This window comes from Aethalodelphis obliquidens, unplaced genomic scaffold (genome assembly GCF_003676395.1).
Source record: "Aethalodelphis obliquidens isolate GAN/ISIS:26980383/991018 unplaced genomic scaffold, ASM367639v1 scaffold6, whole genome shotgun sequence".
Taxonomy (NCBI): Eukaryota; Metazoa; Chordata; class Mammalia; order Artiodactyla; family Delphinidae; genus Aethalodelphis; species Aethalodelphis obliquidens.
In genome coordinates, this window is record NW_020837950.1 from 71,477,557 (window position 1) to 71,492,906 (window position 15,350).

Below are 15,350 nucleotides of genomic sequence, written 5' to 3' on the forward strand. Positions count from 1 at the left end.
TTCCCAGCAAGAGTGTACAAGGGTTCCCTTTTCTCCACATCCTTGCCAGCATTTGCTGTCTCTTGCCTTTTTGTTTTTGTTTTTGTTTTTTTGCGGTACGCAGGCCTCTCACTGTTGTGGCCTCTCCCGTTGCGGAGCACAGGCTCCGGACGCGCAGGCTCAGCGGCCATGGCTCACGTGCCCAGGCGCTCCACGGCATGTGGGATCCTCCCAGACCGGGGCACGAACCCGTGTCCCCTGCATCGGCAGGCGGACTCTCAACCACTGCGCCACCAGGGAAGCCCTTGCCTTTTTGATAATAGCAATCCTAACAGGTGTGAGGAGATAGCTCACTGTGGTTTTGATTTGCATTTCCCTGATGATCAGTGGTGTTGAGCACATCTTCATGTACCTGTCGGCCATTGGTGTTTCTTCTTTGGAAAAATGTCTATTCAGGCCCTTTTCCTATTTTTAAGTTATTTATTTACTTTTGCTATTGAGTTGCATGAATTCCCTGTATATTTTGGATATTAACTCCTTATTGGATATGTGGCTTGCAAATTTTCTGGGATTCCATAGGTTGCCTTTTAATTTTGTTGATGGTTTCCTTTGCTGTGCAGAAGCTTTTTAGTTTCATGTGGTCCCACTTGTTTATTTTTGCTTTTGTTGCCTTTGCTTTTGGTGTCATGTAATCATTTTCTTAAAGAAGGTCCACCATGTGAAAAAGATGTCAAGTCTCCCCAAACCCGGATATTCATCTGAAATGAATATATTCATTCTGTGGGATACCTGAGATCCACAAGTGGTTTATTAGTGTTCCCAGCATTTATTTCTGCCAGTCTCTGTGCCATCGCATCTGCTCTAGGTTTGGCTTATTGACAGAACATCCAGTTTCTCAAGGCAGTAATTCATAAACTTCTTATGCAAGTGTAAGATTAGTAAATGTTGTCTGCTTTGTGGAATCTGTTATCTCATTGTATATCCACAGACGCCGTATAGCACACATTTAAAAATTCTGAAAACTCTGGGAGCTTAATCACAAATGGTCACGTGTACCATAAACTAAACAAGGAGGCGCTCCCTAAGCCTTTGTCCTTCTTCCTCTTCTCTTCTGGCTGAACACTCTTTCCCTTTATTTTTTTTTTTTTTCACCCTTTCCCTTTATGATCTCATCTTCAGAAGCCACTTGATTCCAGAACGCACTTCCGGGGCCTGGACTTTGCCCCCGGATTCCTGTGGGCCATCTTCCTTTGTGGGTACCAGTGACACACCCAACTAAACAATATCCAAACTCATAATCCTCCTCCCTAAACTTACTTCGTTTCCTGTGTTTCTTCAAAACCTCCAGGCTCTATTGGAGGCTTCCTTTCCTTCACCTCCCATATCTCGTCTTCCACCAGGATCTACTGTTGCCACTGCTTCTGATCCTTGCTTTTGCGCTCTTCTTTCCGAGAGGCCGCAGTCACTGCACATAGACTCTGAGGTCCGGCCATGTGGGGACTGAATCCCAGATGTTCTAACAGAGTTGAAACCTCTCAAGCCTTCAATGTCCTCTCATTTTTATTTATTTATTTATTTGTTTGTTGGCGGTACGCGGGCCTCTCACTGTTGTGGCCTCTGCCGTTGCGGAGCACAGGCTCTGGACGCCCAGGCTCAGCGGCCATGGCTCACGGGCCCAGACGCTCCGCAGCATGTGGGATCTTCCTGGACCGGGGCACGAACCCGTGTCCCCTGCATCGGCAGGCTGACTCTCAACCACTGCGCCACCAGGGAAACCCTGCCCTCTCATTTTTAAAGGGGGCTGACGATAACTCATGGGGTTATTGTGAGAATTAAATGAGTTGATATATGTGTAATATCTAGTGTTGTGTAACAGATTTCTCCAAAGCTTAGTAGATAAAACCACACTTGTGTTATCTCTCACTGTTGCAGTGGGTCAGCAGTGGAGGTGCTGTCCAGCAAGGCAGTTCTGGCTTGGGTCTCTCATGAGGCTGCAGTCATCTAACAGCTGGGGTTAGAACAGCTGGCACTCCTCCGGATCTCCTTCTGTCTGGTATCTGAACATGGTGGCCTCAGGGTAGCCAGACTTCTCCTACGATGGCTGGAGGTGCCCAGAGCAGAGGCCCAAGATACACCTGCAGAAGCCCCAGGGTCTTTTCTCACTTAGCTTATAAGTCCTGCTCTATTGGTCTTGAATGGTGATCACAAAACCCTGCCGGGGTTGAAGAGCAGGAGACATAAACTCCAGGTGTGCGTGGAGACCTGTCAAAACACTTGCGGACCTTTTTTTGAAACCATCACAGAGAGTGACCATAGAAATGTTTTGTACCGTTCAGATGACTCACTGCTTATCTCATGGCAGAGTCGTTAAAAGATTCGAACTGAAAGGTGTGCTATACATTTTTCTTTCACAAAAAGACATGATGCACATTATTGACCATTTCTATAATGACAAGTGTCTAGAATATATTTCATACTAAGCAATATGCTAACTTAGTAGTTATTTTTAGGAAAACAAACACACTTTGTCTCTTCCTGGTGGGTGTTGGAAATGTTTCCATCTGATACGCTTTTCTTTCTAAAGTCTGTGTCACCTATAAGAATTCTCCTGTGTGAAGAAATAGAAAATATGAACAGACCAATCACAAGTAATGAAATTGAAAGTGTGGTTAAAAATCTTCCAACAAACAAAAGTCCAGGACCAGATGGCCTCACAGGTGAATTCTATCAAACATTTAGGGAAGAGCTAACACCCATCCTTCTCAAACTCTTCCAAAAAATTGCAAAGGAAGGAACACTCTCAAACTCATTCTATGAGGCTGCCATCACCCTGATACCAAAACCGGACAAAGATACTACAAGAAAAGAGAATTACAGACCAATATCACTGATGAATATAGATTCAAAAATCCTCAACAAAATACTAGCAAACAATCCAACAACACATTAAAAGGATCATACACCATGATCAAGTGGGATTTATCCCAGGGATGCAAGGATTCTTCAATATATGCAAATCAATCAATGTGATACACCATATTAACAAATTGAAGAATAAAAACCATATGATCATCTCAATAGATGCAGAAAAAGCTTTTGACAAAATTCAACAGCCACTATAATAAAAACTCTCCAGAAAGTGGGCATAGAGGGAACCTGCCTCAAAATAATAAAGGCCATATATGACAAACCCACAGCAAACATCATTCTCAATGGTGAAAAACTGAAAGCATTTCCTCTAAGATCAGGAATAAGACAAGGATGTCCACTCTTGCCACTATTATTCAACATAGTTTTGGAAGTCCTAGCCACGGCAATCAGAGAAGAAAAAGAAATAAAAGGAATACAAATTGGAATAGAGGAAGTAAAACTGTCACTGTTTGCAGATGACATGATGCTATACATAGAGAATCCTAAAGATGCCACCAGAAAACTACTAGAGCTAATCAATGAATTTGGTAAAGTTGCAGGATACAAAATTAATGCACAGAAATCTCTTGCATTCCTATACACTAACAACAAAAGATCAGAAAGAGAAATTAAGGAAACAATCCCATTCACCATTGCAGCAAAAAGAATAAAATACCTAGGAATAAACCTACTAAGGAGGTAAAAGACCTGTACTCAGAAAACTATAAGACACTGATGAAAGAAATCAAAGATGACACACACAGATGGAGAGATATACCATGTTCTTGGATTGGAAGAATCAATATTGTGAAAATGACTATACAACCCAAAGCAATCTACAGATTCAATGCAATCCCTATCAAATTACCAGTGGCATTTTTTTACAGAACTAGAACAAAATATCTTAAAATTTGTGCAGGGACACAAAAGACCCCAAATAGCCAAAGCAGTCTTGAGGGAAAAAAATGGAGCTAGAGGAATTAGACTCTCTGACTTCAGACTATACTACAAAGCTACAGTAATCAAGACAATGTGGTACTGGCACAAAAACAGAAATATTGATCAATGGAACAGGATAGGAAGCTCAGAGATAAACCCACGCACCTATGGTCAACTAATCTATGACAAAGGCGGCAAGGATATACAATGGAGAAAAGACAGCCTCTTCAATAAGTGGTGCTGGGAAAACTGGACAGCTACATGTAAAAGAATGAAATTAGGACACTCCCTAACACCATACAAAAAAATAAACTCAAAATTGATTAGAGACCTAAATGTAAGACTGGACACTATAAAACTCTTAGAGGAAAACATAGGAAGAACACTCTTTGACATAAATCACAGCAAGATCTCTTTTGATCCACCTTCTAGAGTAATGGAAATAAAAACAAAAATAAACAAATGGGACCTAATGAAACTTAAAACCTTTTGCAAAGCAAAGGAAAACATAAGACAAGAAGACAACCCTCAGAATGGGAGAAAATATTTGCAAATGAATCAATGGACAAAGGATTAATCTCCAAAATATATAAACAGCTCATTCAGCTCAATATTAAAAAAACAAACAACCCAATCCAAAAATGGGCAGAAGACCTAAATAGACATTTCTCCAAAGAAGACATACAGATGGCCAAGAAGCACATGAAAAGCACTCAACATCACTAAGTATTAGAGAAATGCAAATCAAAACTACAATGAGGTATACCTCACACCAGTTAGAATGGGCATCATCAGAAACTCTACAAACAACAAATGCTGGAGAGGGTGTGGAGAAAAGGGAACCCTCTTGCACAGTTGGTGGGAATGTAAATTGATACAGCCAATATGGAGAACAGTATGGAGGTTCCTAAAAAAACTAAAAACAGAATTACCATATGACGCAGCAATCCCACTACTGGGCATATACCCAGAGAAAACCACAATTCAAAAGACACATGCACCCCAGTGTTCACTGCAGCACTATTTACAATAGCCAGGTCATGGAAGCAACCTAAATGCACATCGACAGATGAATGGTTAAAGAAGTTGTGGGACGTATATACAATGGAATATTACTCGGCCATAAAAAGGATCGAAATTGGTCATTTTTAGAGATGTGGATGGATCTAAAGACTGTCATACAGAGTGAAGTAAGTCAGAAAGAGAAAAACAAATATATTAACGCATATATGTGGAACCTAGAAAAATTGTACAAATGAACCAGTTTGCAGGGCAGAAATAGAGACACAGATGTAGAGAACAAACGTATGGACACCAAGGAGGGAAAGTGGCGGGGTGGGGGTTGTGGTGGGATGAATTGGGAGATTGGGATTGACATATATACACTAATATGTATAAAATAGATAACTAATAAGAAAAAATTATGTCTTCAATTAAACTGAAATATAATTCTGACAAAAAAAAAAAGACACCATTATCCTCTAGCACAGTAGGTTTCTAAAATGACAGACATCTGTAATGTTCCTAAAATTATCTGTAAAGCCCTTTGTTTCTCAGTTTTAAAAAGTAAAAAAAAAAAAAAAAATTCTCCGGTCTGAGCATGTTGAAGGTTAGAATTTTTCATTCTGTTTAAAATTCTTCCAAATTAAAACTTACACTAGACTTTGGATCCATTTGTTAAAATGCAGCAGTTAGTTTGCAAGAACGAATTGGGGAGATGGATTTCTAGCAAATGATCTCCAGTAAAAAACCTTTGCATATCTGGTGGGTGGAACTGAGAACTCAGCATCAGGGCTTAATAAGGCTGGTGGATGACCTTCTTCTATTTGGACCCAAGGATCTTTGTGAGGTTTGTTTTTTTCTTCTTAACTTCAGTAGTCATTAAATGCAGGTATCAACGTAAGCTGGATTTATAAGTAGACCTTCGCCTTGCTCTATCATGAGGTGTTAAACCTAGGTTTTCAAAGTAATGAAGCACATTTAATCCCACCACTTTCACTGAAAAATATTATCAGCTAACTAGGCCTATGTGTGTGTGAGAGAGAGAATAAAAGACTTTTTAGGACTATGTGAAAAGAAATAATTATTTAAAACTATTGAAACTACTTCATCTCATCCCTTAAATTTGTCTTGTGTGTGTTAATCTACTTAACGTTACCAGTACAGATTGTGACTATAGTTTTAGATGAACCAATGAACATGTACTGGAAGTGTTACTGCACCAAACTTGGGTCCACTCACCTGTGTGCAGTAAAGCCAAGCTCCTGACACCAGCTTGTGGTGAAGGAAAGTGCAGCGTTTATTGCAGACGCCAAGCAAGGAGTCCAGGGCAGCTAGTGGTTAAAAGACCCGAACTCCCTGAAGGCTTTCAGGGAAAGGTTTTTAATGACAGGATGAGGGAGAGGGGTTGTGGGCTGTGTGGTCAGCTCGTGGACATTCTTCTGATTGGTTGGTGGTGAGGTAATTGGGAGTCAACATCATCAACCTTCTGGTTCCAACGGTCTGGGGTCTACAGTGCTTCTTCTGGGGTCAGCTAACGTCTTCCACCTGGTGGAGGTTTCGGGATCTGCAAAACAGCTCAAAGGACATGGCTCAGAACATTATCTATAGCCCCTGAGGAGGAACTAAAGGTCCTTGACTTTGTTGAATGGCTAAAGTATTATTATTTTGTCTGGCTTGAGTGTTTTCCTTTTTTTCTGCATTTTCTCACTTCTCTGATTAAATTTATTCTTTGACTAAAGTGTTTATACAAACAAAAGGCAGGTGGAGGACGTGGGCGGGGATCTGTTTGGGGAAGGCCTCGTGGGGTCCTGCTGGGTCACAGGAGTGCTGGTCACACACTTTTTCTGATAAGGGCATCTGGTCTGAAGAGCTTGAAGACCACTGAGGTACACACTTCCGTCAGCGTCTGTGAAGTGGCCCGAGCCAATGGCACGCGTGTCCTCTTCAGCTTCGTGGCTTTGTGGCTGTGTGTCTCTTTGCCACGTGGGAAGAGGCAGAGGCAGGAGCTTGGGGGTTCGTGCTAGGCATTCTCCCCTCGATTCATCCCTCCCTAGGATATTACAGGGGGAAGGAGGAGGAACTACCTTCAGTAATTCCGCTGATGGTAGTCTTGAGTACGTATAATAATCTCCACATCTTCGCAGTATCTAGTCTTTGAATGTCATTTGTTTCTTCCACTTTTCCCAAAGTGTTCGCCATTTGAAAATCTCTCATATCCTTAAGTGATTCCTCTTGATTCGTTATTGATTTGGTTCCAAGGGCTTTCAAGAGGAAACTTATTCCTGATGTGATGTCTGACACCTGCTTGGTGAAATGAGCAATTCATGCCCAGCACGATGCTAGAGCAATACTGCATTCAGACTTTGGTGAGAACATGTGTCTTCTGGGAATTTTGTTACATGAAGTCACTCTGCTTTTAACTCCTTTGCTAAGCTTTAAAAAAAACCAAAGCAGCCTTTCTTAATTTCAATGAACTTAAAATACCGAAGTCCTCATCTTTTTCTCTTGCATCTGATGGCAAGCAAGCTTGGGTTCCGCCAGCTGAACCTGGACAAGACCCCTACAAGCCATGTTACATCTCCCCCAGCCTCAGTTTCTCCATCTGCAAAATGGGGCCAATAATGGGCCTATAATAATACCTGCTCCCTTTTATGCCTTAACACAGTTATTATTAAATTGATTTATGCTAGTGAAATTCTCTTAGAAGAGTGAGACTTCTTTCTTTTTCCATTGACGAAATCGTTTCTAATACGGGAACCATCATCCCTGCATTTCCCACAGCCGGAATCTTTTTTGGCCTTATGAATTGAATTCAGATCCGCTACTCCTGATGTCGGATATCCTCCACTGCAGAAACAAAACAAACAAAAATCCCTCAGACTCTTCCAAACTGGTTGTGTCAGTTTGGAGTTTCTGACCAGCGCAGAGAGCCTTGCTCAGGTTACATCTCGTTACTGTCTTACAGGCTGTTTCCCTCGGAGGTGACCCATTAACCCTGGGTTGCACAGGCAGGACACTCTCACCCTTGCTTCCCCTGGGGTCTCAGGACTTCTTACTTCAGCCCAGTTTTTGGAACTTGGGCAACAGCAGCTTCCTCTGGAAGGGGGAGGTCCCGGGCTTAAGTGGGTTTCTACTGTGGAGGCCCTTCTCTGGGTCACCCTCTCCTATCTCCTGCCCCCAGCAAGCTCTCTTTACCCTTTAGGCGGCTGCTACACAGAGCCCAGGACGAAGGAGCTTTCTGAAGCCCCATGAAAATTTTTGAGACCTAAAAAAAAAAAAAAAAGGATTGACCCCAAAATATGAAAATAAAACAAAATTAAGAATCATTTAATTTGGACTTCCCTGGTGGCGCAGTGGTTAAGAATCCACCTGCCAATGCAGGGGTACACGGGTTCGAGCCCTGGCCCAGGAAGATCCCACATACCACAGAGGAAAGAGAAATAGGGTTGAAAAGACATCAGTCTTCTGTAGGCCCTTTTGCCTTTTAATCTTTTTTTCTGTGGCCTCTCCCGTTGTGGGGCACAGGCTCCGGACGCGCAGGCTCAGCGGCCATGGCTCACGGGCCCAGCCGCTCCGCCGCATGTGGGATCCTCCCGGACCGGGGCACGAACCTGTGTCCCCTGCATCGGCAGGAGGACTCTCAACCACTGCGCCACCAGGGAAGCCCATCCATTCACCTTTTGAAGGATATCTTGATTGCTTCCAAATTTTAGCAAGTATGAATAAAGCTGCTAGAAACATCCATATTGCAGGTTTTCGTGTGGACATAAGTTTCCAGTACATTTGAGTAAATATCAAAGAGCACATTTGCCGTGTGGTATGGTAAGAGTACGCTTCGCATGATGAGAAACTGCCACTGTCTTCCAAAGTGGCTGCACCATTTTGCGTTCCCACCAGCAATAAATGAGAGTTACTGTTGTTCCACATTCTCACCAGCTTTGGTGTTGTCAGTGGGCTGGGTTTGGGCCATTTTAACAAGTGTGTAGTGGTCTCTCATTATTTGAGCCATTTCTTTACTTTCACACAAAGAATTTATGAGCTAGCTGCCTCTGATATATCAAGAAAGCCCTGAAGTTGGATTTTTACAAGAGCAACCAGATATAAAGAACCGTGGAAAGTCAACAAAAAATAAGCACTTTACCTATGTCTAAGCTTGGTATTTACAAAACATTTTGTTTTCTTGTTATTTTGTGTGGGGTTTTTTTTTTGCGGTACGCGGGCCTCTCACTGTTGTGGCCTCTCCCATTGCGGAGCACAGGCTCTGGACGCGCAGGCTCAGTGGCCATGGCTCACGGGCCCAGCCGCTCCGCGGCATGTGGGATCTTCCACAGACCGAAGCACGAACCCGTGTCCCCTGCATCAGCAGGCGGACTCTCAACCACTGCGCCACCAGGGAAGCCCTTTACAAAGCATTTTCATGATTATTGTATCTCTTCATTATTAACTCTGCTATATTCAAAACTGGGAGTTGTGTCCATTTTGACTGGAAAACAGAAGCCAAACCAATGCACCTGTGCAAGCTCTCCTGACATTTTTATTGCTCTTTTGTGACTGGGTCAATAGGCTATGAAATTAACTTATCTTTCCTTAAAATTTTGTGTTAAGTGAAGGGTAAAGCAAATTTACTAACATAAGTTCTGCTCCAGGCTTTAGAGACATAGAGCTGAATACGTCCCTCAAGGAGCGTTCGACCCGACAAAAAGGCGTAAAGACTAGGCCAGTGGAACCTCAGGATAAAACAGACCAGGCCTTTTACCCTGGGGATGGGGGGGGGGGGGGGGCTTGGTCTGGTGAAAAGACACCCAGACACGTCTGACCGTTATCCGAAAAGGAACAAAAATAAGCCTGTAAGGGGCTTCCCTGCTGGCTCAGTGGTTAAGAATCCGCCTACCAGTGCAGAGGACACGTGTTCGAGCCCTGGTCCGGGAAGGATCCCACACGCCGCGGAGCAACTAAGCCCGTGTGCCACAACTACTGGCCTGTGCTCTAGAGCCCGCCAGCCACAACTACTGAGCCCGCGTGCCACAACTACTGAAGCCCGTGTGCCTAGAGCCCGTTCTCCGCAACAAGAGAAGCCACCGCAATGAGAAGCCCGCACAACCGCAACAAATAGCCCCCGCTCGCCTCAACTAGAGAAAGACCTGCACGCAGCAATGGAAACCCAACGCAGCCTAAAATAAAATAAAAATATATTTTTTAAAAAAAAAGAGAAAAGAAAATAAGCCAGTAAGATATTAGGGAGGGGTCCAGTCGTGGTGGTAAACAGGATGGGGCTATCAGCGATGGACCAGGAATGTCACATACTTTGAGTACATTATTACGTAGGGCTGTCCCCGTTTACTGTAGGAAGACAGCGTTGACATCTTCAAAAGATGGAAACCCTTTAAGAGAAACCCTTTAGGAGGAGGGAGCACCAGAAGGGCTCACCTCCAAAGCCAGGGTAGCGGCCAGGCTCAGCACGAGGGTGAAGCGGGAGGGGCAATATGAGAGTGCGCGCGTACGCGCGTGGGGTAGCCGTTAGGCGCACCACAAGGGTGAAAGGGGAGGGGGATAAGGGAGTTCGTGCGTGCGCGTCCGCGCGTGCGTGGGTAGCGGAGGCGAGCAGCACGGGGTGAAGGGGGAGGGGGATAAGAGAGCTCGTGCATTCACGTCCGCGCGGGCGTGGGTAGCGGAGGGGCGCAGCGCGGAGGAGTAGGAGGAGGGGAGGAAAAGGGAGAGCGTGCGCGCGCGCGTGGGTGTGGGTGTGTGCGCGCGCGGCCGTGGTAGAGCAGATTGCGTCGCCCTCTATTGACGTGCGCGCGCCCGCACCTAGTTCTACCAGCGGCGTGACCGTAAAGAGGCACGGCCGTGTCGTGAAAGGGGCCGCAACACGCAGGGCGCTGGTTGACGGCCGCGACTCCATTTTGTCCTCCGGTTCTTTGCTCGTAAGTCGCTTGATTCCGTGGCTTCTGTGAGGCTAAAAGTTTAAAAGGGGTAAAAGTTTTAAAGAATATTCTGGAAGTGTGTTGGTAAGCATAGCGAGTCTCCATTTTCTCTCTGCAGCCGACTTGTGTCCTGCGGTTCCGGAATAGCGGGGGAAGATGCGGCCCTTGGACATCGTGGAGCTGGCAGAGCCGGAGGAGGTGGAGGTGCTGGAGCCGGAGGAGGACTTCGAGCAGTTCCTGCTCCCGGTCATCAACGAGATGCGCGAGGACATCGCGGCGCTGAGCCGCGAGCACGGGAGAGCCTACCTGCGGAACCGGAGCAAGCTGTGGGAGATGGATAGTATGCTCATCCAGATCAAGACGCAGGTGGAGGCCTCGGAGGAGAGCGCGCTCAACCATCTGCAGAACGCGGACGACGGAGTCGAGGGCAGAGGGACCAAACGGTGCGAGAAGGCGGAGGAGAAGGCCAAGGAGATCGCGAAGATGGCAGAGATGCTGGTGGAGCTGGTCCGGCGGATAGAGAAGAGCGAGTCGTCCTGAAGGAGGGTCGGCGGTAAGGCGGGGACCGGCGGGAGCCGCACGGAGGTCGCAGGCGTTGCCCGACGCTTGGGTCAGCTTCGGGGACGTTTATTTACTAATGATCCGCGGGGGATGGGAGTTGGGAGAAGAGAATAAAAGCGTGCTCAATTTTCATTTTAGGAGGTGTTAGTAGGTACCGTTTGTTTTTGTTACGTCTCTGGTAATTTGGGGGAACACATTGGTTGGTTGGTTGGTTTTGACTTGTACGTGTTTGGTTGAAACCAAAGGTCACGATCAATAGGATAACTGTAGAGAAATAAACAACAAAATCACGGTACAGGCCATTGAGCAAAGGGGGGTAGAAATACAGAATTGTCAGAGGGAAGGCCGTTATTGGACGCTTCCAGATTTTGCTGGAAGACTGGAAGGGGTCAGGTGGCATGCAGAAGAGGTGGTGTCCTGCGAGGCTGAGTTTGTGAGGGTTTTCTCACTTCCTAATGATGAGTTTCTCCCAATTGCACTTCAGGTTTACAGCCAGTGGATTCTGGTCAACTGATGGAGATTGGCTGACACCCTGGAGAAGCTGAAACCAGAGAGCCTTTTGTTTTCTCTTTTTTTTTCTGTCTACACTCTGTCCTCACACTACGTTTCTGCTATGGTCTGTGGTTAATGACCTCAGTATGAGTTTTGACTGTTAAATGTTTTTGTTTGGGGAGGTAACTTTGATTTGGAAAATGCTCTCACAAGAATTAGGGCCTAAATTGTAAGCTGTCGCAGCAGTCACATTTGTTCCTGGGCTTTCGTTATTTCTAAATTTTTGAGGTGCTTTGCTCTTTCTTGTGTGACCTGATAGCTCCCTGGAACTTTGGGTCTGTGTGTAACAGATGAGACTCAGTTGGAGTTCTCCGGCTCTGAAGGTGTTGAAGGAAATGCATTATTTCTGGAAGACGACTCCATGCAGCGATTGCCAACGAAGCTGAAGAACGGACCAGACTTCAATTGGGAATGAGGAGGGGGCTGATCTGGCTGGGACTGATGAACCAAAAGAAGGGCTGCGGGATGGTGTTGTGTTTGGGGACTTTAATTTCTATGTGAGACCAAAGGAGGAGAGATGTATTTTGTTCAAATTTTAGGTTTTATGCGGCACACTGATGTAACTTGTCTGGTCAGATTGTTTGGACAACGTAACTCAGCTTTATGTGACATGGAACCTAGACTAGGAGACGAGATAGGTCTTGGTATTCTGTGTAATCGATGTAATATCCTGATGCATTTCAGGGGATTCTGGACATAAAATGAAAGCGATATTTGCAAAGGCCCTTGAGGGTCTGGGGAAGAAAAGCAAGGGCTGTCTGTTTTGGACCCTAAACTGCACAGGGACTAGGTGTCTTCAAGATTCATAAGTTGTCTAGCTGTAAGTTCATTTCAGTAGCAGACCTGACAAGTATTTGAGGTCAAAACCCTACCGTGTGTTTAAAAAAAATTTTACCATGTTAATAAAAGTATTCATTTGCTTGAAAAGACAAGACTTAAAAGGTTATTGACTGAGAAATATTATTTCTTTAAAAATGAAATTTTTCTCCTTGAATGTTATCTTCATTAAATGGGGGGTGAATTTCTTATGGTTTTGGAGGCTCTCAGTAAGCCTTGATCATAGGGAAGGTTCATCTCTCGTGCTGCTGTGGAAACTGGCTGAGGAAAGAGCATGCAGTTGTCCCTCCTATCAGCAGTGGGTTGGTTCCAGGACCCCCCCCCCCCCCCCGCTTCCCACAGATACCAAAATCCAGGGCTGCTCAAGTTCGTTATGTCAGATGACACAGTACAGTCGGCCCTCCAGTCCTCTGTGTCTACAGTTGAGCATCCCTCAGAACTTAACCTGTATGCTAATTTTCACCGTAAAGTCTGCTTCCTGGGAATCCAGCTGCTAGCAAGTGTGAAACAATAGTAACCATGTGTCTGTCCCAAGCTGGATACCATGTCTTAGAGCACTGAGTGGGGGAAGGCAAGGAAAGTATTTCAGAGCAAGTAACTGGTGACCTTGGCCTTGAAGGATGGGTACAGCTTCCAAGGAGGAGGAGAGAATGGGGGACATCCCACACATAGGGAACAGTAGGAGAAAAAGCCAGCAGTGGGGAGGAGTGGATATGATGAATAAAGAACCAGGAAAAACAACCACCAAAAGCTACATTTGCCAAAAGTAGGACCTGTGCTAAGTAGACTACACTTCGTTCTTATTTCACTAGTTTTCCAGTAATTCTTTTTTTCTGTCTCAGGATACCACATTTCATTTGGTAATTTATTTTTAAAAGATGTAATACAAATGGCACAGAATTCAAAAGAAAAAAAAGTGATCCCGGGCTTCCCTGGTGGCACAGTGGTTGAGAATCCGCCTGCTAATGCAGGGGACACGGGTTCAAGCCCTGGTCTGGGGAGATCCCACATGCCGCGGAGCAACTAGGCCTGTGAGCCACAAGTACTGAGCCTGCGCATCTGGAGCCTGTGCTCCGCAACAAGAGAGGCCGCGACAGTGAGAGGCCTGCGCACCGCGATGAAGAGTGGCCCCCGCTCGCAGCAACTAGAGAAAGCCCTCGCACAGAAACGAAGACCCAACACAGCAAAAATTAATTAATAAACTACCCCCAACATCTTCTTAAAAAAAAAAAGTGATCCCCTCTTCTCCCTAGCATCCTAGGAAGACAGCCATTCACCAGTGTCTTGTATATCCTTGCAAATACTGTGTGTTTGCACATGTGCATATATAACTCTCCAATCTTTTTTGTACGTAAGTAGAAACACACCTGTGAATGTTCTTTTTTTTTTCCCCACTTAAAACTATAGTTTGCAAGTTAACCCTAGCCGAACATCCAGACCCGCATTCTTTTTTTACTGGCTGCATGTCCTTCATTGTACTATAAGTATTCAGAGGTGATTCTTACACACCCAGAAGTTTTTGAGAACTATCGTCCTAGATTATTTTCACTCCTCAATTCCTCTTCCTTGTGATTTCAGTAACAATTGCAATGCAGCCAACAATGCCCAATTTCCCCAGCTCCTGAAATCAGTCTTGGCTTGCTAGCAGTTGGAGGAGCGACTGAATCTTGTGTTTTCTAAGCAAAGAATGTGGTAAGGATCCATTCTGAGAGGCAGTCTTACCGGGCTGTATAATATTAAATTGAGTCTAGCTAGAGTTGCCAAAATTTTTATTACAGACCCATATGTCCCTCATGGGCCCCAGGCTGTCTCCGTGTCCTGGCTGTTCAGAGGTAGGTCATGGAAAGCTGTGCAGAAATGCCTGTTGCGGTTCTTGGACAGGTTCCTGACACAGCAGAGGCCCCATGAAGCTGAGGTCTATCTTTGCTCCGATGTGACAAGCGTCCTCTTGTATCAAAGCGCTATTACAGAAAGAAGCACGGGGGCTGTGGGAGCGTGGAGGTCTGGGGAGGCACTCAGGAAGAGAGAAACCAGGTATTATGTAACAACCTCTGAAGAGATACGGATGGAGGCAAAGTGTGCGGAATGCTCAAAATCTGCCGGTCCCCCCCTTGATCAGAATCGGGCCCGGGAGATCACAAAGTAGTGCCAAAGAGGCTTCTGCGTCTGGTTTCATCAGCTGAGATGACCCCTGGGAAGAAAGCCGATTTAACTCTAGTGGACACTACAGTAGGACTGGCAACAGCCACGGACACATTCACCTCTGGGGCCGGGGGCGTGGGGAGCACTAGTGAAAGTCTGACTCCAGGTGAAGGGAGGTGAGTCTAAAGTGTTTTAACCTTGCCAGAGATAAAACCTCGGGAGTCCAGGGGGCTGGGAAACAGGAGACCTGGCCCCCAGGCAGCCTGCTCTCTGTGTGATCTTGGGCAGGTACTGGCTTGTCTCTGAGGTTCATTTCCAACCCTGGCATTCTGTATGACTTCTAGATAAAGCTCATCTGCGGTAAAAATGCCGTAGGTATCGTGAGTGCTGTTCACCAAATAAATTCCAATTCCTCATCTTTCACACGTCTAGTCAGATTGTACTCCCTTGGCCCCCAGTGGTGGTGGTGGTGGTGGTGGTGGTGGTGGTGGTGGTGGTGGTGGT

The 15,350-nt window shown here is 45.4% G+C and overlaps 1 protein-coding gene across 1 annotated transcript; it reads left to right on the forward strand.

Moving 5' to 3' along the window:
* Window positions 1-10,739: 10,739 nt before the first annotated feature.
* LOC113619128 (MORF4 family-associated protein 1) lies at window positions 10,740-12,796 on the forward strand. The gene is made up of 3 exons (XM_027103756.1): window positions 10,740-10,754; window positions 10,873-11,307; window positions 11,800-12,796. Exon 2 carries the CDS (start codon window positions 10,911-10,913, stop codon window positions 11,292-11,294), a length of 384 nt encoding a protein of 127 aa, XP_026959557.1. The 5' UTR covers window positions 10,740-10,754; window positions 10,873-10,910; the 3' UTR covers window positions 11,295-11,307; window positions 11,800-12,796.
* Window positions 12,797-15,350: the final 2,554 nt, after the last annotated feature.